Below are 22,856 nucleotides of genomic sequence, written 5' to 3'. Positions count from 1 at the left end.
AATGGGGGGAGCAGCCAATAGAAGGCCGCGACTGGGACGAGCCTCCCTAGCATTGCGGACATGATGGGAATCCAGAGCAACGTGGGTGTCGGGGAACGGGGCAAGTATCATCTATATGAGGGGCCCGGGCATTGGGTGGCATGTTTTATAGTTTGGACAATTTATGCAAGAAGGAGAGAAGAAAGTAAGGCGGCACTGCCTCCACTAATATCACCGGTGTAGGCGAACAGCATGCGGCGTTGAAAATCCAATAGGTGGTGCTCAGCAACAAAAAATGAATATCAAGCAGGAATCAGTCTTTTAAATGAGAAGAAAGAAATAGCGTTGCGGCACTCACCAGGATAAAACTCAGTAGCCTTTATTGTGACTTCCTTGGAAGAGGATACATGTGGGTCCAGAGGCGGATACACTGTTGCGGGCGGCGACGGCCGTTTCGCGCGTAGGGTCGCGCTTCCTCAGGCCGCTGAATACGTCATGACGCTAATGCGTTTTATATAGAGGCAAACAGGGCACGGCCGGCGCCGTCATCCACAGCTGTTCGCCCCTGGGAGTAGTGACGTCTAAAAACAAGCGCACAGCAGTGACATGGTAAGTACAAACAAAATAATAGCACAAATACATGATTGAATATATTAATCTGCATGCATCTCCATATAATAGGGGATGCACGCAGAGGTCCGGATACTTAAAGAGGACATATACTGAGATGACATATATTATAAATCACTATGCTCTGGGAATGGGAGCGCACAATGTTAGTATGGAATTCCATACATTACATAACTAGAGGGATCAAACATTACATAACAAATATGAGATAAAAATAAAGAAAATTATATAGATAAAAGCCAACTCGTGACTTTGCATAGAGGGGCAAGGACATAGGAACGTATGTATCAATTCATAAAGCGAGTTGTTGCTTACAGGAAGACAGACATGTCATTTCTGTCATTCATGCCTGCTGGGCCCATAGCGCCTGTCTGAATAATCCACCTTGCCTCCCTCTGCAGGAGTAGACGATGCCGGTCCCCTCCACGAGGGATAGGACGGACATGTTCCACCCCCGCAAAGGAGAGGCAACGCGGCTCAGCATCATGGACAACCCCTTTAATAACCTAACTGTATGCCTGTGGTTATTTTGAACAGACTGCAAAGTGTAATTTAGAGAGAGTGAAGTCAGGGAGTACTACTACTTCCATCATTGATGCTGCTATACACTGTCATTGGGAGAAAGGAGTACACTGATATATACATTGAAACTGTGCCTTTTGCTGCTCTTTGTACTACTACTACTACTCCCATCATCGGTTCAGTAAAGAAAGTTTTTTCATTAATTTCATTACAACCAACAGGCCCGATTATTGACTTCCACCATCCATATGCCGGCACCTGCATCTATTCTCCTGCCTCGCGCCCCTGCAAGCTATTAATCATCAAGGACCCCAACTACCAACAGGAAGGAGCCCCAATATCTGTGAGTGTCCCAAGGAAAGAAATAGAGTGCCTTCCAGTCACTGCACAGCCTAGGGAGAGCTAGAGTGGGGATTGCCTCTGGGAACTGAGAGTACTACTACCCCTCTCATCCCACAATCACCACTCTTAATGCAGTTCCTCAGAACGGATAACTGCAAAAGAGTTTATTGTCATGTTAATTGGTTTAATAATGTAATGTTCCGATTTACTGTATTATACATTCAGTAGTTCTGTATGGCTAGGTTAGAGTTAACTATCCTGATTTGGACCCTTTTAGGACGCTAGGAGATTGTCTCTTGGTTTTTCGGGACCTAAGTCTAAGGGGACAGAGAGACAAATGCCAAACAGGGCTGACATGCTGTGGGGCAGAGCTGGAAGAATTCCTGGGTTGCCCAGAGAGAAGAGCGGCCGTGGGTTCCAGTACCACATCCTGCACCAGAACTGGTTGTAGCTCCTGCCATACCACTGGCCACGCTCTTTGTGTTAAAGCTCTGCAGCATTAAAAAGAAAGTACCCAAAGGAGGACTCAAACGTACCTGAGCTCTTTAAGAAAAAAAACATATGCAACTTTTACATTTTGAACCCATTGATGGAGACTCAACGTATCTGAGCCACAATATGAAAGTTCACACATTATGTCAGGGAATGGACTTTTACATAACTAAGCCCTCTGAGCAATTTTGTTTCTATGTGTAAGGACTGGACTTTAATGTAATTAAGCCCCTGCAACGCCGTTGAGTTATTGCCTTTGATATTTTATTAGCTAAGCAATCCTAATCCTACAATCCTGCAGTTCTATTTAGTTCCCATCTGCTTTAATCAGAAAAGTCCTAGGCATATTACTTCTTGTATTTTGCATATGCCTTTTGCAGAGAAAGTCAAAAGAAAGTCTGTGCCTTTAAGTATATGCATCCTGTTCTGCAGAGGGTCTCAGTGTCACGAATGCCAGGGACATCCTATCTCACAAAAGGTGTGGAAAGGGGCAGCAGAACCGCAGAACAGGGTAACTGCAAAAGGGTTTGTTGTCATGTTAATTGGTTGTAATGTATCACACATAACAGGATTAGATACAGCAGGTTGGCAGACTGTATCACAAGTTATAGGATTGGATACAGAGGTTCAGCAGACAGGATCACTACAGTTGCCACCCGGCCGGTAACTCACCGGCCAAGCCAGTAATTTAGTTCCCCTGCCGATGACGGTATTTTTTTTCTACTGGTAATATTAATTACCGGCATTTTCCATTGTGGAGCGCTCATTACTACAGCCTTTACCTCCCGCCCCTCCCCCACTTGTGCAAAAACAAATCAATAAATAACTCGCCTCCTCCATTTGATGGCGCCGCTGTGAACACTCGCTGCTGACTGGAAGCTCAAGACAGGACCTGCGCTCCAGCGTGATGACGTCTCTCAGGTCCTGCTGCTTCCAGTCAATACTGTGACACGTCATCACGCTGGAGCGCAAGTCCTGACCTGAGCATCCAGTCATCAGCGAGTGTTCACAGCAGTGTGAGCAAATGGATGAGGTGAGGTTTTATTTTTTGCACAAGCAGAAAAGGGGGAAGCACTAATGGGGGCATTACTATTAATGGGGGGCATTATTAATACTGGGGAGCACTAATAGGGGCAATATTAATTTTGGGGGGCACTAATGGGGGCATTAATATTATCGGGGGCACTATTAATTCTGGGGGGCACTAATTGGGGCATTACTATTACTGGAGAGCACTAATAGGGGCATTATTAATTTTGGGGGGCACTAATAGAGGCATTAGTAATTATGGGGGGCACTAATGGAGGCATTAATATTACTGGGGGCACTAATGGGGAGCATTATTAATTTTGGGGGGCACTAATGGGGGCATTATTAATACTGAGGGGCACATTATGACATAGCAACTTAAAGGCTATGTACAACATTGGGGGCAATTTTTATTATTATTGTATTATACTTATTTTGAGATAAAAAAATAAATTTCAATTGGTCTTTATTAGGCTACTTTCACACTAGCGTTGTTTTAATCCGGCGTTCAATTCCGACACTGGAACTGCCCGCCGGATCCGGAAAAACGTGTGAAAACTGATTACATTTGAATCCTGATCAGGCTTTCGATCACAATGGAAAAATGCATTGGAAAAAACGGATCCGCCATTTATGGACTTTAACTTTTTTTTCACATTTTTCGGGTTTAACATGCAAAAGCCGGATCCGTTTTGACTGAACACACGGGGCCGGATCCGGCGTTAATGCAAGTCAATGGGAAAAAAGCCTGATCAGGCGTTCAGTCAAAGTGTTCAGGCTTTTTGGCCGGAGGTAAAAATACTGCATGCTACGTTTTTCTGAAAAGCCTGATCAGTCAAAAAGACTGAACAGAAGACATCCTGATGCATCCTGAAGGACTGACTCTCCATTCAGAATGCATTAGGATAAAACTGATCAGTTCTTTTCCGGATTTGAGCCCCTAGGACGGAACTCAGCGCCGGAAAAGAAAAACGCTAGTGTGAAAGTACCCTTAACGATATGGAATCCTCTTTTCTGTACAGATCTGACATGCTCAGCTGCCTGTGGATTTTTTGTCCTTTCCGTCATCTGAGGAGCAGACGGACTCCTTTTCTCTGCTCTCTGACATTATAAACACTCATTAAAGCTCAATCCTCATCTTACTGATAAGAATGTGGCTTAAATAAAAGTTTATGATCTCTCAGTAGTTTAAAAATAAGGGTAATTAGATGACTGGTGTTCTGTCAGAAAACCTTAACTCATCAGATTCCCTTACCCCACGTGACTTTCGGGGGTGTGCGCCTCCACGCAAGCGCAGTACCACGGCATGGGTAAGTTAAAATTACAGTGAGCGTTGACTCATGTACGCCCGCACGAACACCGCGCGCGCGCTCTCAGGGGTAAGGAGATCTGACCGTCTTTTGTCTTGTTAAACCTCCTTACCCTCACTACACAGTGCGCTTCAGATTCATTGCTGGCTGGCTTCAATCCGCGCGTGAGAGGTGTGAGGGTAAGGAGATTTAACAAGACAAAAGACCATCAGATCTCCTTACCCCTGATAGCACACGCGGTGTCCGTGTGCCTGTTCATGAGTAAACGCTCACTGTAATTTTAACTTACCTATGGCCTGGTACTGCGCACAACCCCGGGGTTGGGAATCTGACGATTTAAAGGTTTTCTGACAGAACACCGGAACAAAGTGAAAGTGAAAGTACCAGTCACACAGTTAGAAAAACAGTTAACCCTTTGTGACTAAACAGCTCAATAGTTTTAATAAAGGCCAAATTGAGAATATGATTTTGAGCCAAAAATAAGTTAAATGCAATCATAAAAAATAATAATAATAAACAACTTCAAAAAGGTGCACATAGCTTTGAACACCCTCGCCCTCACAACCACACCCCCTTTAGGGTGTGGCTTAACTTGGCCAGTATTTTTTGTTGGGAACGGTGGCAACCCTAAGGATCGCACACGACAGGCTTAGATACAGAGGTTCAGCAGACAGTATCACACACGACAGGCTTAGATACAGAGGTTCAGCAGACAGTATCACACGACAGGCTTAGATACAGAGGTTCAGCAGACAGTATCACACACGACAGGCTTAGATACAGAGGTTCAGCAGACAGTATCGCACACGACAGGCTTAGATACAGAGGTTCACCAGACAGTATCGCACACGACAGGCTTAGATACAGAGGTTCACCAGACAGTATCGCACGCGACAGGCTTAGATACAGAGGTTCACCAGACAGTATCGCACGCGACAGACTTAGATACAGAGGTTCACCAGACAGTATCGCACGCGACAGGCTTAGATACAGAGGTTCAGCAGACAGTATCGCACACGACAGGCTTAGATACAGAGGTTTAGCAGACAGTATCACATATTATAATGTAGCTCAGCTAGTGACAAGATAAATAATCATGGTGATTGATCCATTACTTACAGGGATAAGGACAGTTGCCAGGAACAAACATGGCGGCGGTCTGTATGAACGTCACGGTTATGACGCATGAGGACGTATACGGAAGTGCGCCGCGCTTTAAGCTTGTGACTTCCGACCTTCTCCAAGATGGCGGCGCCCTTTGTCCGGCTGTAGTCCCCGCTGTATGATGTGATTTCCCCGCGGCTCCGGGATGGCAGGTACCGGTAGGGTTGCTGTGTGTGGCTCTCTGTGCTGTGTCCTGCCCTCAGGTCTGACTGTAGGGGACGTGTCAGTGTGAAGCGCCATGTGTGCGGGGAAGACATGTATGAGAGCAAAGCCTCGGCCTGTGACGTCATGTGTACAGTGGGCCTCATGCGCCTACATAATGTAATGTCCTCTCCCCCATTCCGTTATGTCAGATCTGTAGAATGTTACCCTCCTCCTGTACCAGGGACTTTTGAAATGTCTGACGTCCCCTCCCCCCTGTGTCATATGACTTCAGGCATATATGACGTGTTCCCACCTGTGTCATGTGACTTCAGGTGTATATAATGTCTCCTCCCCCTGTGTCATGTGACTTCAGGTGTGTGTATAATGTCTCCTCCCCCTGTGTCATGTGACTTCAGGTGGGTGTATAATGTCTCCTCCCCCCGTGTCATGTGACTTCAGGTGTGTGTATAATGTCTCCTCCCCCTGTGTCATGTGACTTCAGGTGGGTGTATAATGTCTCCTCCCCCTGTGTCATGTGACTTCAGGTGGGTGTATAATGTCTCCTCCCCCCGTGTCATGTGACTTCAGGTGGGTGTATAATGTCTCCTCCCCCCGTGTCATGTGACTTCAGGTGGGTGTATAATGTCTCCTCCCCCCGTGTCATGTGACTTCAGGTGTGTGTATAATGTCTCCTCCCCCCGTGTCATGTGACTTCAGGTGTGTGTATAATGTCTCCTCCCCCCGTGTCATGTGACTTCAGGTGTGTGTATAATGTCTCCTCCCCCCCGTGTCATGTGACTTCAGGTGTGTGTATAATGTCTCCTCCCCCCCGTGTCATGTGACTTCAGGTGTGTGTATAATGTCTCCTCCCCCCCGTGTCATGTGACTTCAGGTGTGTGTATAATGTCTCCTCCCCCCGTGTCATGTGACTTCAGGTGTGTGTATAATGTCTCCTCCCCCCGTGTCATGTGACTTCAGGTGTGTGTATAATGTCTCCTCCCCCCGTGTCATGTGACTTCAGGTGTGTGTATAATGTCTCCTCCCCCCGTGTCATGTGACTTCAGGTGTGTGTATAATGTCTCCTCCCCCTGTGTCATGTGACTTCAGGTGTGTGTATAATGTCTCCTCCCCCCGTGTCATGTGACTTCAGGTGTGTGTATAATGTCTCCTCCCCCCGTGTCATGTGACTTCAGGTGTGTGTATAATGTCTCCTCCCCCCTGTGTCATGTGACTTCAGGTGTGTATATAATGTCTCCTCCCCCTGTGTCATGTGACTACAGGTGTATATAATGTGTCCCGCTTCCCCCTCATGTCATGTGACTTCAGGGTCTTGAGTGTCTCCTGTGGCAGATAACTGGGGGTCTTGCACATATGAGCTTACACTCCGTTGTGTGCCCCTCCCCAACATGATGTTTCTCTCTGCTCCGTTCAGCCATGGATTTCCCTCAGCACAGTCAGCTCGTCCTGGAGCAGCTCAACCAGCAGCGGCAGCTCGGCCTCCTGTGTGACTGCACCTTCGTGGTGGACGGAATCGATTTCAAAGCCCACAAGGCGGTGCTAGCAGCGTGCAGCCAGTACTTCCGCATGCTCTTCGTGGAGCAGAAAGACGTGGTTCACCTGGACATCAGCAATGCGGCAGGTAACACGCACACAACGTCTACACGGCAGGTAACACGTACACAACACAGCTACACGGCAGGTAACACGCACACAACACAGCTACACGGCAGGTAACACGCACACAACACAGCTACACGGCAGGTAACACGCACACAACACAGCTACACGGCAGGTAACACGCACACAACACAGCTACACGGCAGATAAGTCTGTTTCACACTGGCGTTAAAGGGGTTATCCAACCGCCTATAGTGATCGCCAGAATGCCCAGGCCCCTTATACTGGTCATATTTACCCCACTCCCCGTCACCCGTGTTGCTTCTGATGCCTGTACTGCCGCCGCTGCATGTCCCCATTGCTCGGATCAAAACATTTGGGGGGGCAGCCAATAGCAGGCTGTGACGGGGGCGAGCTTCCGTAGCGTCACCCGCCTTGCTAGGGCGCTCGTCCCCCCCGCGACCTGCTATTGGCTGCCCAAATTATTAACGTTGGCACAGCTTGCTAGAACCATTAACGCCAGTGCGAAACAGGCCTAACACGCTCACAGCGACGCGGCAGGCAGCGCGCGCACATCCCAGCGGCGCGGCAGGCAGCGCGCGCACATCACAGCGGCGCGGCAGGCTGCGCGCGCACATCACAGCGGCAGGCTGCGCGCGCACATCACAGCGGCAGGCTGCGCGCGCACATCACAGCGGCAGGCTGCGCGCGCACATCACAGCGGCGCGGCAGGCTGCGTTCGCACAACCTTAGAGGCGGTTAAATCTAATTTCAACCTTCTGTTTTTCAGTTCTTCCATTTTTAAGATCTGTGCTTATTGTCAATTCTGCTGATAAGCAATCCTGACCTGCACACAGCGAAGGGTTACAGTGTACCAGTTTAGATAAAAGATGGGGTTGGGGATTCAGGACAGGAGAGAAATTTGTGCTGCTGCTTTATGTTTATCTCACAGAGGATTGTTTGACTCACTGCAACAAACCCTCAGCTGTGAGAAGGATTACGTCAGGATGGGTTTTCAGTATTTGCAGATTGACAGCAAGCAGAGATCTGAAGCACACTTTGAACACAATGTCTTTAGAAAGTTGCAGAACTAGTGCAGCTTGGTTTTCTGGATTCCGGCTCTTTAAAGGGGGTTATCCAATCCTTTCAAAAGCCCCCCCACATGCTGGGCCCCCAACACTGAATATACTTACCTAGGTCCCCGCGCTGCTCCTGGTCCCCCGCACCACCGCTGCTGCTTCTTGTACATGGATGAAAACATCCGGAGGAGCAGCCAATGGCAGGCAGGGATGGAGACGATAGGGAGGCTCGTCCATGTCTGCCCGGCATATGGGGGGCAGTTTATAGGATTGGATAACCCCTTTAAGCCCCTACCTTCAGAGTAGGCTGTTGTAGGGTCAGCCGCCCATCTGCCCCATTTCAGGTTCTTGTCCCCTCTCTCAGGTCTGGGTCAGGTGCTGGAGTTCATGTACACGGCGCGGCTGAACCTGACCCGGGAGAATGTGGAGGACGTCTTGGCCGTGGCCGGGTTTCTGCAGATGCAAGAGATTGTGAACGCGTGCACAGCCCTGAAGTCACTCAGTATACCCTCCGTGCAGGTGCCACACAGCCTCGGGGCCGTCACATCCGGACAAGGTAGAGGTCAGCAGATGGCAGCCGCTAGAGTGGGTGGGCCGTTGCCGGCCGGCCTGTGGCTACATCATTTTTGTCCTCCTATCCTGCAGATACCACCGATTACTCCCCTCCGGCCGTCGCTAGGGAGAATGAGCTGGAGACGTCCGATACCGCAACTGCTGTCTACCCGCTGGTCGGAGCCGCGGATGGAGCCTGTCAAGAGGGTGAGATAAGTGGCGTCCCGATGACTCCTCTCACTCACCATGCTGCAGAGTTTTCATCTCTACTTTTCCCGCAGGTGGTGACGTCGGTAAACTGGGAGTGCAGGAGGGGAGTGGAGCAGAGCCGCAGCCTGAGGAAGAGCAGGCGCTGACGAGTTCACAGGGAGGTGAGTGGCTGTCCAGGTTAACCCCTCCGGAACTATACAGGTGTAAACCCTGGGGCACAGCCTACTACAGTCCTGAAAGGGCCCCCTTCCTCCCCAGGAAACTGAGATAAAGGGAGCTGTTTGGTGAGAATCCCATCCATCCAGATCTACTTTCTATTCCACTGTAGATCTGGATGACCCACCACATCCAGCAGTAGATTGGGGTGACCCCTACACCCGCTGTGATCTATTCTTCTTTTTTTTTCTTTTCTGACCACAGGTGCGGACATCCGAGCGGTGAAGTTGAGGGATCTGTTGTCTACATCGGACTGGTCCCCGAATGCTCAGGAGAAGGCAGAAGACGTCTCGGTAGACGAATCACAGGCCACAGATGAGGAGGTGCACAGTAACCCAGCCTCGGGTAGTGACACTTCACAGGAGCATCCAACCTCTCCGCTCCCAGAAGATGTCAACGAAAGCCTAGATGAGGAGATCCAGGGGCCCGTGCATGAGACCGAAGACGACGGCAAAGAGGAAAGCGGAGGCAGCACTGACGAGAATACAGAGAAACCTGCACTAGATATCGCAGGACCCCAGAGGCAACTGCGCTCAGGAACTACAAATTATGCTGATCGCACAGAGTCCCGGCCGTACAGCTCAACAACTCATGTTTGTGAGGTGAGTGAGTGAGCGCTGCGCAGTGCGGGTACAGATATAGCAGAGCTGATAAGTCACTGACTAGGACGACAAGTAAATCGTAGTAAGTAATCAGCATTTATATGACAAATCCAGCTTTGCTATGTCAGTTTATTATACTAATTCTGAATATATTGCTGCATAATCTTCCCATAATGCTTATGATTTACGGTTTGGGTTGTTCTTTATAAAACCCATCTCAGCTGCTGCAGAACCTCTTGTTATAGATAAAGCATAAGCTTTATGTCAGGGCACAGAACTATTTACTACATGTTGAAGTGACCGATGAGGCATCTCCTTTCTCTTGAAGAGGTTCTGCAGCGGGTTTGTGTGATGCCCTAGGGCAGGGATCGGCAACCTCCAGTACTCCTGCTGTTATGAAACTACAACTCCCAGAATCCTCTTCTCCATATCATCACCATGACTGCCACACAAGGAGATTGACCCCTGACCTCTGTAGGGGGGCAGGAACAGAGAAAGGTTAAAACGCCTCCGCCATACACCAGTGTTTCCTGTCCCTACAGAGGCCAGGGCAGAGAAAGATCTCCCTGTTTTCGTCAGGGAAATGAAGGAAGAAGATTTTTATTTTATTTTACGTTTACATGGAGTGTGGAACTCGCTGCGGGGAAATGTTTCATGGCACTTATCTAACTGAGTGTGGTCCCCTGCTCGCTGGCGGCCCAGTACCAATGCTGAGCAGGGGAGAGACGGGAGGGCTCGCTCTGGTTTATCGGGAGCCTGCTCCCAGGGTTGCATCCTCCTCCTTGCCCCTGGTGGGTCGAAGCTGGAGTGAGCGTCCGACGCGTGATGCGCTTGGGATTCACGTCACTTCCGGTGCGTCCAGGAAGTGACGCGAGAGGCGGGTGGTGCGTGGCAGTGGCGTCCTAGTTTGAAAATGCCGGCTGGCAGAACGGAGTAGCCACGTGTCGGATCTGATCTGAGGTCTGGAGACAAGATGTCGGGGTCTGAGCCGGAACCGTTACTCCCCAAACGGCAAAAAATGATACCACCATCTTCATCTGATTCAGAATGCTGGGGTGACGATGCCTCTTCCTCTAGACAATGGCAGGAGGAGGACCCCCCTCTCAGAAGGAGAGATTTCAGAAGGAAGCAAAAAGTTCTGTCTAGCGGCAGATGAAAATGTCTGAACTGTTAAAAGCAGTAAGAGCCACCATGGGGGTTGAAGAGGTTCAAAAACCGCATTCCGTTCAGGAGGAAATGTTTGGGGGATTGAGGGTTAAAAGAGCCCGAGTATTTCACATTAATGAAAACATCCCCGTGATATGGTCCCTGAAGAATGGTCAGAGCCGGAGAAGAGGCTAGGAGTGTCTAGAGATTTCAAAATCCGGTTGTTATTTGATCCGGAAGAGTCAAAAATCTTTGGAGTTCCCAAAATAGACGCCCAGGTAGCCAAGGCGAACAAAAAAAACATTGCCCTTTGAGGATGCATCCCAGCTAAAAGACTCCATGGAAAGAAAAGCAGATGGCTTATTAAGTAAATCCTGGGAGGCGGCTATGCTTACCCTAAGGCTACTTTCACACACGGATCCGTCTTGTATCTGCACCGATAATGCAAACGCTTGTATCCGTTCATAACGGATCCGTTTGCATTATTCATTTTAAAAAAGTCTAAGTCAAAACGGATCCGTCTTGACTTACATTGAAAGTCAAAGGGGAACGGATCTGTTTTTAATTGCACCATATTGTGTCAGATCCATCCCCATTGACTTGCATTGTAAGTCAGGACAGATCTGTTGGGCTCCGCATCGTCAGACGGTCCCCAAAATGCTGCAAGCTGCGTTTTAGTGACCGTCGTCTAAAAAACGCAACGGAGACCAAACGCAGCCAAATTAATGCATTCTGAACGGATCCTTATCCATTCAGAATGCATTGGGGCTGAACTGATCCATTTTGGGACGCTTGTGAGAGCCCTGAAACGGACCCAGAAACGCCAGTGTGAAAGTAGCCTTAAATCCAACATCACAGCTACCTCGGTTGCTAGATCCATGTACCTTTTTGGCTGACTGAATTGGACACTCATCTTAGAAATAAGACCTCTAGGGAGGAGATATTAAATTACATCCCTCTTCTAAAGTCTGCAACCCTTTAGAGTATGGACGTGCCTAGGGCTCGATGAAAAAGTCACACAATAGGGTAGTACGTTCTAAATTGTATATGCAAAATTGACCACGTACAATGGAGGCTCACCTTTTAGGGTTGTGCTAAATATAGGCACAACCCTATTGTAGACTTATTAGACAAGAGCTCGTCTTCGGGTGTGCTGCCGCAGGTCGAAGATCTTTTGCAGAGGGATGTCCAGTCCTTCCAGAAAGGTGCTTTAAGGGAAAAATCTGAATCCTGCTTCGGCGCTTCAAAACCCAGTGTAGACAGTCTTGAGTATAAAATCTTTATTTCATTAAAATGCATACAAAGTTGAAACAAGGCGTTTCAGGGAAGCTATGGTCCCCTTCAACAGGTTGGCATTCAAAACCATATGAATGCCAACCTGATGAAGACTGTCTACACTGGGTTTTGAAGCGCCGAAGCAGGATTCTGATTTTTCCCTAAACACTGCAACAGCTTTTTTGGCGGAAGCCTCGTCTGAATCCGTCAGATTTTCGCCCAAAGATGCGGGGCTTTCTAATGCGGCCCGTCGAGCACTTTAGATGAAATCGTGGTCCGGGGACCAAACATCAAAGATGAAACAGTTTCATCCCCTTTTCAGGCGAATACGTCTTTGGCCCAGTATTTAGACAGGATTCTGGAAAAGGCATCAAATAAGAAAAAGGGCTTTCCTGAGGATAGACCATACAGGAGGAAGATTCCCTTTCGTTCCTTTTCAGGCCAGGCCTGGTCTTACAGGGGGAAGGGGAAATCAGGATGCTAGAGTTACCGTACGGGAGGTAGGGGTAAAGGGTTTCTCCTTAACCCCCAGAACAAACCTGGAGATAAGCAGAGTAGGGGGGAGACTGAAGAATTTTCTTTCCTCCTAGGAAAAGATAACTTCAAATCCCTGGGCCCAGGAGGTAGTTAGAGTGGGCTACAAAATAGAATTTTCTTCAGTCCCTCCGAGGATATTTCTAGTGACAGATATGAAGTCTGTAAGATCCCAAAACAGTATTTGGCAAGGGGTCCAGGACCTTTTAAGTCTAGGAGTGGTAGTTCAGGTCCTAGTTCCAGACCAGGGCCAGGGATTTTATTCCAGTCTTTTCTTAGTCAAAAGAAAGAAGGTTCCTTTCGTACAATTATAAATCTAAAATTTCTCAACAAGTATATAACTTAAAGGAAGTTCCAGATGGAATCCCTGGGGTCCTTAATCCCCCTAATAAAGAAGAGTGCCTTAATGTGCACAGTGGACTTGAGGACCTTTCACTTGTATACAAACTAAAAACTAACTCTATCTGTGGGCAGAGCGGCGCCCAGGGGTCCCTCTGCACTTACTAGTATGCCTGGGCGCCGCTCCGTTCGCCCGGTATAGGCTCCGGTGTCTCAGCTCCGTCTGTTGTACTGGACTGATTTTTTGTAGGAGGCGTGTCCCTTGCTGCAGCACTGGCCAATCGCAGCGCACAGCTCATAGCCAGTCTATGAGCTGTGTGCTGTGATTGGCCAGCACTGCAGCAAGGGACACGCCTCCTACAAAAAATCAGTCCAGTACAACAGACGGAGCTGAGACACCGGAGCCTATACCGGGCGAACGGAGCGGCGCCCAGGCATACTAGTAAGTGCAGGGGGACCCCTGGGCGCCGCTCTGCCCACAGATAGAGTTAGTTTTTAGTTTGTATACAAGTGAAAGGTCCTCTTTAAGTGCGTACTACCACATCCCGATTCACCACAATTCTCAAAAATTCCTAAGATTTGCCATAAAAGACCAGCTAGGAGTCGTTCATTCAGCACTTCCGTTTGGGATTTCCTCAGCTCCCACAGTATTCATCAAGCTGGTGGCCGATACGGTAGCGTATCTGAGACAAAAAGAGCTAGTCATGGTCCTATACCTGGACGTTTTTTTATTAGTGGGAGACTTGGTAGATCGGTTTCTAACAGATCTAGACATTTTTCTTTCCAATCTGAAGGAACTAGGCTGGATTATCAATCCGGAAAAGTCTTTTTTACAACCATTGACCAGGGTACGTTTTCTGGGAGTCATCCTGAACTCTCGATCTCAGACCACCTTTCTACCCCCAGACAAAATCCAGTCCCTAAAGGAGAAGGTCAAACTCTTTCAGAAAAGGAAGTTATGCTCTATAAGAGAAGCCATAAGTATGTTGGGGACGTTAACCGCATGCATTCCCTCAGTAACCTGCGTCAATCCTGGATTCTGGAGATCTGGGACAAGCAGCAAAGATTCCTGAATCTGAAGATTCCCATTCCAGGTTCTGTGAAGACTTCCCTTTGCTGGTGTAAAATAGACAGGAACCTCTCACAAAGGGGTAGCCTGGAGAAAAGCACCTTATAGCCTATCCAGATCAAGACGGACCCAAGCCTGTCGGGCTGGGGTGCAAAACTTGGAGACTTTTATTACCAAGGCTCCTGGCCCAGATTGGTGAGCAACCAGTCCTCAAACGTCAGGGAACTGAGGGCGGTGTGAGAATCTCTAAACATGGCGAGAAAGATTCTTCAGGATCACCACCGAAGAATTATTTTGGACAATACAACGACAGTGGCTTACCTCTCGCATCCGGGAGGAACGAAATCAAAGAATCTTCTGAACCTATCAAACAAAATTTTTTACTGGGCAGAAAAAAACCTAAGATCTATTTCGGCGACCCACCCTAAGGAATCGGGAAGCGGACTACCTAAGCTGACGCAGAATAGACCAAACAGAGTGGTCCCTGAATCTAAAAGTCTTCAAAATGATAGTCGACAGATGGGGAACTCCAGACATAAACTTGTTTGCATCAAAAACAACAGGCAGGTGATGCAGTTCCGTTCCCTGGATCCCAGGGGCAATCCTTTGGTGATAGACGCATTTGCCGTAACTTGGGACTGGAATCTGTGTTATGCATTTCCTCCAATACCGATAATTCCGAGGGTGATTAAAAAAATCCAACAAGAGAGCTCAACAGTCATCCTGATAACCCCCTTCTAGCCGAAAAGAAGTTGGTTCTCCTCCCTCAAAAGACTTTCAATCTCCAGCCCTTGGACCCTTCCGCTCAGGAGGGACCTTCTACATCAAGGTCCCATTCTACATCCTCACCCAGAATTTTTAAGACTAACAGCTTGGATCCTGAGGTCGAAATTCTGAAGCGACAGGGCCTTTACGACAGAGTTATATCTACCCTCAGGTCCAGTAGGAAAAGAGTGATGTCATCCGCCTAAAACTTTGGAAGAGGTTCTGTTCCTGGTTAGGGGAACCTACTCCAAACCTGGAGGGGCAAAAAATACAGAAGGTTTTAGAATTTCTGCAACAAGGTCTTGATCTAGGCCTCGGACCTTCTACACTGAGAGTCTAAGTATCGGCACTCAGCTGTTTTTTCGATTCAGATCCAGCATGAATACTTTCATAAAGCACTACCGTTTAGATTTTTCCAATACGGCTGAATTGTCTTTTGGACGTAAGGTCCTTCATATCTCCTTGTGTGGCCGTCATGGTGATGATATGGAAATCCGGAATTAGTCTTACCGGTAATTCGGTTTCCATGAGATCACCATGACGGCCCATTAATCCCCCCTCCAGTCTTTCGTTTACTTAGATTCAGGATGGTATGAATTAATACCTTCCGGTTCAATGTTGCTATGATTTGATCTCCACCATAATTTTGGAAGCAATGGTGGAGGGTGGCGGTGTTTTAACCTTTTTCAGAGGTCAGGGGGTCAATCTCCTTGTGTGGCCGTCATGGTGATCTCATGGAAACCGAATTACCGGTAAGATTAATTCAGAATTTCACTTCTGTGGGTTACAAGAACGGCCACTTTAAGTGTGCATGCTAGGAGTTGTAGTTTCACAGCAGCTGGAGTGCCGAAGGTTGCTGATCCCTGCTCTAGGGCCTATAGAATGAGCATGCTGTGACATCACAACCTGCTGATTTTATCGTTACCTGTCGCTCATGGCGGCTTCTTCTGTTCCAGTATTGCAGCAAGGAATTCACCCACACAGGGAACTACACTCGACACATCCGCATCCACACTGGCGAGAAACCGTACCGCTGCCATGAGTGCGACAAAGCGTTCTCTGACCCCGCCGCCTGCAAGGCACATGAGAAAACTCACAGGTGAGGGGACACTGGATGTCCTACTGTGGACGGGGGAGTGGAGGACCAGCTCTAACCCTTTTTATTCCCTTCAGCCCATTGAAGCCCCACGGCTGTAATGACTGTGGAAAGAGTTACCGACTGGTCAGTCTGCTCAACCTGCACAAGAAGCGTCACACCGGGGAGCCCAACTACTACTGCAAGGTGTGCGGCAAGCTCTTCACCACATCTGGCAACCTCAAGAGGCACCAGCTGGTGCACAGCGGAGAGAAGCCCTATCAGTGCGAGTACTGCAACCGGCCGTTCTCCGACCCCACCTCCAAGATGAGGCACCTGGAGACGCACGACACCAACAAGGAGCACAAGTGTCCACACTGCGACAAGAAATTCAACCAGGTGGGGGCAGCACTGCCATGGAGATGATTCTTATGTATGGGTTGTGGGGAGCAAGGACTGTGTTGAGTTGACCCTGTGGCTTTCCCTGCAGCTGGGAAATCTGAAAGCTCACCTGAAGATCCACATTGCTGACGGACCCCTGAAGTGCAGAGAGTGCGGGAAACAGTTTACCACCTCAGGTGAGGAAGCGGGTGGGAGAGGGATAGGTTACCCGCATCTGTCCACCATGGCGGTCTGATCCTCTCCTTGTGCGTATGTCCTGCAGGAAACCTGAAGAGACACCTGCGCATCCACAGTGGGGAGAAACCCTATATCTGCATCCACTGCAAGAGGAAATTCGCTGACCCCGGGGCGTTGCAGCGACATGTTCGGACCCACACCGGTAACACTGCGCTACAGCCGTCATCATACTCTATGCTGTACTCACCCTCTGCACATAATCCACCCAATGATGACAATAACAATATATTGGGGTTTCTTGCACCGCTGTCAGTATATACCATTGGGGCGAGGGGTCTACGTCTTTTCTTCTAGGGGTCCTGAGCCTCTCAAACATGACTTTCTGATGATTCTTGTTCAGGGGAGAAGCCGTGTCTGTGTATGATCTGCGGGAAAGCGTTCACACAGGCCAGCTCTCTGATCGCTCATGTCCGCCAGCACACGGGGGAGAAGCCATATGTATGTGAGCGCTGTGGAAAGAGGTGAGTCTCTGGGAGGATGTGGTGCTGCCATTCCAGCTACATCATCTGCTGATCTGACGGGTCTCCTCTGTCCGTTAGGTTTGTTCAGTCCAGTCAGCTGGCCAATCACATGCGTCACCACGATAACATCCGGCCGCACAAGTGTAATGTCTGCAATAAGGCTTTTGTCAATGTGGGAGACCTGACGAAGCACATCATCATTCACACAGGTGAGCGCTCTGTCTGCACGCCATGTTACGACTTGTCTCTATGTGCGGTAATGCTGGCGGAGATTTACTCATGAAAAACTGGCACGCATTCTTTGCTTTACATTTACTAACTGTTTTACACACGTTTCTAAGCTTTTCACGACTTGCCCAACAAGGGGGCATGGCTTCACTAGAAAAAGGGTATGGCTTTGCATTTTTTTTTTAAAAAGGGGGGGTCCTAAATGTGGCCCCATGCACCAATATTTTGGTGCATTTTTGGAGAAAAACTATGCCAACTTACAGGTGGTGCAAACTTAGACTAAACAGTTTTTTTGGCGCGCGCACACACAATTCTAGCGTAAATCTGGCGCAGGATTTACGACACTCCAAATTTATCTAACATTAAGATTGGGATTCGTATTCTTAGACAGTGTAAAGTAACATCTGCCCCCATTGTCTTGTCTAATTGTACAGGCGAAAAGCCGTACCTGTGCGACAAGTGTGGCCGAGGGTTCAACCGCGTCGACAACCTGCGATCCCATGTGAAAACTGTTCACAAAGGCCGAGCGGGTATGAAACTGGTGGACAGAGAAGAAGGGGAAGTGGACGAAGAAGAGGTCAACATTGTGACCGTGGCGCCAGAGGAGATGGTGACACTGGCCACAGAGGACATCGCCAGTACGGGTGTTACAGAGCTGACAGGTGAGTGATCCACCATCACTCATTATTAGTGACTCTGCAGAGGGGGGGGCAACAGGGCGTGTTCTTGACGACCATATTGTGATCAGTCTTTCCTGATTCATTAGGGCTCATGCACACGGCCGTTCCATGCATGGGTTAACATCTGTGCGGTTTCCGCAGATGGTTGCAGACCAATTCAGCTTGAATGGGTCCGTGATCGATCCGCACCGCAAAAAAAATAGAACATGTTCTATTTTTTTGCGGTGTGGAGGCACGGAGAGAATCCGACAGAAGCACTCCATAGTGCTCTGTTCCGAACCGCACCTTCCGGATCACATCCGTTATTTGGTGCACAAACGGCCGGGGACAATATATTGTGGACCCGCTGTTTGTGATCCGCAATACGGGAGAGTCCGGCACACGTTTGTGTGAATGAGCCCTTTATAAAGGTTTTTCCGGACCACACACGATAAGATGCGACCACAGCCTTGGCTGTAAGTTTATGGTTCATGCCCAGGGCTGTAATACGGCCTAGTACATCATGCCAAAACCACCCATACAAAGGTTACTCTCAACTTCAAACCCCCCCCCCCCCCCCCCCATCGTCACTGCCAGCCCCCTCTGTCTCCACCAGCCCACTTCCCAGTCCTTAAGTTTGGTTCAGTTGTAATGGGGCAGGATTTGATTCTGAGCTGTACTCGTTTTCTTGCAGTGGTTCCCATTTCGGCTTCAGTCACGGCTGATGAGACAGAAGCGTTAAAAGCGGAGATCACCAAGGCAGTGAAACAGGTGCAGGAAGCAGGTAATGACCTCCAGTAGGGGATCCGCCTGTACTGTGGGGGCAGGAGTCAGTGCTGGCGAAAATCTCCACAAATCAGGAAGTCAGTAAATTGCAGCTGACCGTCCCCAAAGTGTAGATATTGGACATTTTGTCCATGTCTATCAGTTGTCCAGTCCCATTCGACTGCAGCTGAGACGTTCAGACAGGTCATTCTCTGTAGGGAACGCAATTGCATGCCATGTATGTGATGTAACCTGCTGCCTGTGGCGGATTTAGTGAACCATAGGCCCTGGGCTGTTCCCAAAACGTAGTCCCCGCTTCCCCAGTCCCATACTGACTATAATCGCCTTTCTGTGCAGAATCCACATGAGCTTCATTTGGATTTTGATACAGATGTGCAAATACTTAGATTTTAATGCTGTACAGCATTAAAATGTTTTGGCTCCGTTGAGCCAAACTTCATCTTGCCCGTAGTCGCACAAGACTGGTGAATTACTACTGTGTTCATATCTGCGTATTTAAAATAGGAATTCGAAGTGGGCTTTGCTACTGGCTGTTACCTCGGTACCAAAGCCCATTTCAGATTCATATTTTAAATTGTTTTTAAATACACAGATATGAACACAGTAGTAATTCACCAAAGTCTTGTGCGACTACAGGCAAGACGAAGTTTGGCTCCAAAGAGCCAATACATTTTAATGCTGTACGGAAACCGCATTAAAATGGAAGTATTTGAACATTTATGATCTGAAGGTCGATTCGCTGAAGCCTAGTCACCTTGAAAATGCAGGAGGAGCTGAGCAGATTAATAAATAGTTTTATGGGAAAAGATCCAGTATAAGGCTACATGCACACGAACGTTGTTTGTTTCTATGTCCGTTCCGTTTTTTTTTATTTGCGGATAGGATGCAGACCCATTCATTTCAATGGGTCCGCAAAAAATGTGCTGTCCGCATCAGTATGTCCGTTCCATAGCCCCGCAAAAAAATAGAACATGTCCTATTCTTGTCCGTTTTAGGCATTGTTACAATGGATCCGCAAAAAAAAAAAAATGGATGGCATACGGATGTCGTCTGTGTTTTTTTTTTATTGCGGATCTGCAATTTGCGGACCGCAAAACACATACGGTCGTGTGCATGTAGCCTAACTTTCAGTATTTCATTCATTTAAATTACTGCTCATTCTGGGCTTTGAAGTCGAGGCGGCGGTCCTATCAGTGATTGACAGCCTTCCCTCTGACTGTATAATGAGAGCTGTTAATCACTGATGGGTCCACCTTCTTGGTAACTTTTTATTACCGATTATCTTTATCACCACAGGCAGAATTACATTGACAAGTAACACTTCAATATAGATAACACAAAATCCTCCATTCACAATCAAATCTGTGCTTCTCAACTCCAGTCCTCAGAGCCCACCTGCCGGTCAAGATTTGAGAATATCCCACAGAATGAATTCCAGTGCATTGACACTAATTATATCACCTACTCTATGGAAATCCTGAAAACCTTTCACGCTGGGGGGTCGTGAGGGCTGGAGTTAAGAAACACTGCAATAGGCGATATCGCAGCTTATCGGCTCCCTCCTGACCTTTGCACAGATCACAGGGCATGCCTAGAAAACTCTCCCATTTGAATCAGTGGGGTCAGCTCCTGTCCATCGTGTCTGTGGCCCATGTAGCTGCTGTCAAAAGACAGGAAATCTAAACATATTTTAGGCCTAGTGGCCATTGTGAAAATTGCAGGATTATATAGAACAGACACATTCCCTTTGAATCTACAGTAAAATGCAGCAGCTTTTCTGCCCGCACTTCTGTAGCATATACTCAGTGTGGATGTACTCCTACAGTACTCAGACCAGAGCCCTAACTCCCAAGGACAGACCCCCAACCAGATACCTAAATAAACAGCCCCCCCCAATTCTCTAAATACAGACTACATAAATACATTCAGAATGCAAAGCCTCTTATTACAGACACCAGACCCCATACAGTTAGGCTACATTCACACAAACGTATTTTGTTTTCCGTGTCCGTCCGTCTTTTTTGCGGATTGGATGAGGACCCATTCATTTCAATGGGTCTGCAAAAAATACGGACAGCACATCGTCCGCATCCAAATGTCCGATCCGTAGCCCCGCAAAAATATAGAGCATGTCCTATTCTTGTCCATTTTGCAGACAAGGATAGACCTTGTTACAATGGATCCGCAAAAAAAAAAAAAAACGGATCCAATACGGATGGCAAAAGGACGTCATCCGTATTTTTGGCAGATCAGTGTTTTGCAGACTGCAAAACGCATACGGTCGTGTGAATGTAGCCGAATTCAGCAGCTGCTGCTCTGCCACCTTGTTGCTGCCTCCTGTAGCTTGAGAACCTTAAGGTAACCTGCACTTTTTGCTGAAAACATGCTGTTTTTTCAGCGCATATTCCCATGCATTATATTCCCATGCATATTCCCATGCATTATAGCAGGGATGCCCAACCTGCGGCCCTCGAGCGGTTTCAAAACTACAACTCCAACTGTTGCAAAACTACAACTCCCAGCATGCCCAGACAGCCTACAGAAGGGCATGATGGGAGTTGTAGTTTTGCAACAGTTGGAGGGCCGCAGGCTGGGCATCCCTGTATTATAGTATTACAGTACCAGCGAAGTGTATGAGATTACACAAATTTCATGTATTTACTTTGCAGATTTTTTTCCGTGTGGAAATTGACCTGCGTGGCGGATTTCCAAATCTGCAGCATGTGAATTATGTTTGTGGTCTTAGCTGTCGATCTCACCCTTTTCAATGGAAGGGTGAGATCTGTGATATGTGCATTCACCGGCACTTGTGTGCAGATGGCCTTAGTAATCGTGTGACCATCCGAAGGTCCTTCTGTAGGTGCTGCAGAACGTTGCACAAAGCAGCTCTGTCACAGTTTTTTGCTGCAAATAGCAAAAAAAACACTATAAAACCTCAATTTGCATAAAGTGTTTGGGTCCATAATAAAATTACCATTGCTTGCTCCATTAGGCACCTTTCAAATGAGCGAGTGTCACGTTGCGAGTCCGCAGCACATCACCCGTCCTGAACTTTCAGCACTGCCGGTATCACATAGCATTATGTTGCTTTATGATGCGTGACACTTGCAGGTCTGAAATGGGCCTTAGAGGTGCCAGCAAGTGAAGCAATAGCCTTTGTGATCCAAATGTCAAGCTTTTTGCCCATGGGAGTTGCTTTGTTACCTAAGACTTGTGCCCCTCTTACAGACCCAAACACCCAGATCCTGTACGCCTGCGATTCCTGCGGAGACAAGTTCCTTGACGCCAACAGCCTGGCGGAGCACGTCCGGATGCACACAGCCCAAGCACTGGTTATGTTTCAATCAGACACTGACATTTATCAGCAGTACAATGCACAGACCACGTGGCATGCGGAGCAGGTGGTCCAGTCCAGTGAGCTCCTCTTCCGCCAGCGCGATGGGACAGATGTGCAGCCTCAGCCTATAGACTGACCTCGACTGGGGAGCTCACACTCCATTTCACAGGATTCAGACGTTTAAGCTGTTCTTTGTTCTAAGTTATGGCCTGTACCAGCGCCCGTCATATGCATTCAATAAATATTATTTTTTAATGTGTGTGTTAGAAGAGCGGCAACGATGTATTCAGCAGAACCATCTCAATGATGAGAAGCTCCATTTCACGGAGGTCCGGCCGCATTCACTGCGCAGAATGGATACATGTGTTTGGGGGACACAGAAGTGGTTTTAAGCTGCTGCTATAAGGTGGAGGAGAAGCAAAACAGCAAGCAAATGCAAACAGTGACTGTATAAATAGGTAGTGATATCCTCATTTTAATTACATATGGGCACTATGCTTCAGACGATTGGTCTGGTCATTATTTCCTAATATAGATTTAAAAATAAAAAAAAACATAAATGTGCATGTACAGTACAGACCAAAAGTTTGGACACACCTTCTCATTCAAAGAGCTTTCTTTATTTTCATGACTATGAAAATTGTAGATTCACACT

General features: G+C 47.9%; 1 protein-coding gene across 3 annotated transcripts; it reads left to right on the top strand.

Annotated features, from left to right (window-relative positions):
- The first annotated feature begins 5,482 nt into the window (after positions 1–5,482).
- Positions 5,483–22,460, top strand: ZBTB17 (zinc finger and BTB domain containing 17). 3 transcript variants are annotated; one of them, XM_044278592.1, is made up of 15 exons: positions 5,483–5,620; positions 7,045–7,251; positions 8,673–8,870; positions 8,954–9,067; positions 9,142–9,231; positions 9,491–9,888; positions 15,973–16,115; positions 16,190–16,490; positions 16,582–16,669; positions 16,756–16,872; positions 17,071–17,191; positions 17,270–17,400; positions 17,854–18,081; positions 18,773–18,862; positions 22,093–22,460. In XM_044278592.1, exons 1-15 carry the CDS (start codon positions 5,614–5,616, stop codon positions 22,335–22,337), a joined length of 2,478 nt encoding a protein of 825 aa, XP_044134527.1. In that variant the 5' UTR covers positions 5,483–5,613; the 3' UTR covers positions 22,338–22,460. The 3 variants fall into 3 exon arrangements, with proteins under 3 accessions (XP_044134527.1, XP_044134528.1, XP_044134526.1); XM_044278593.1 differs by having other exon boundaries at positions 5,545–5,626; positions 8,673–8,864; XM_044278591.1 differs by having other exon boundaries at positions 5,545–5,626.
- The last annotated feature ends 396 nt before the right edge of the window (positions 22,461–22,856 follow it).

The sequence above is a fragment of the Bufo gargarizans genome, chromosome 2, assembly GCF_014858855.1.
Source record: "Bufo gargarizans isolate SCDJY-AF-19 chromosome 2, ASM1485885v1, whole genome shotgun sequence".
Classification (NCBI taxonomy): domain Eukaryota; kingdom Metazoa; phylum Chordata; class Amphibia; order Anura; family Bufonidae; genus Bufo; species Bufo gargarizans.
This window is presented reverse-complemented; position numbering and strand designations above follow the sequence as displayed.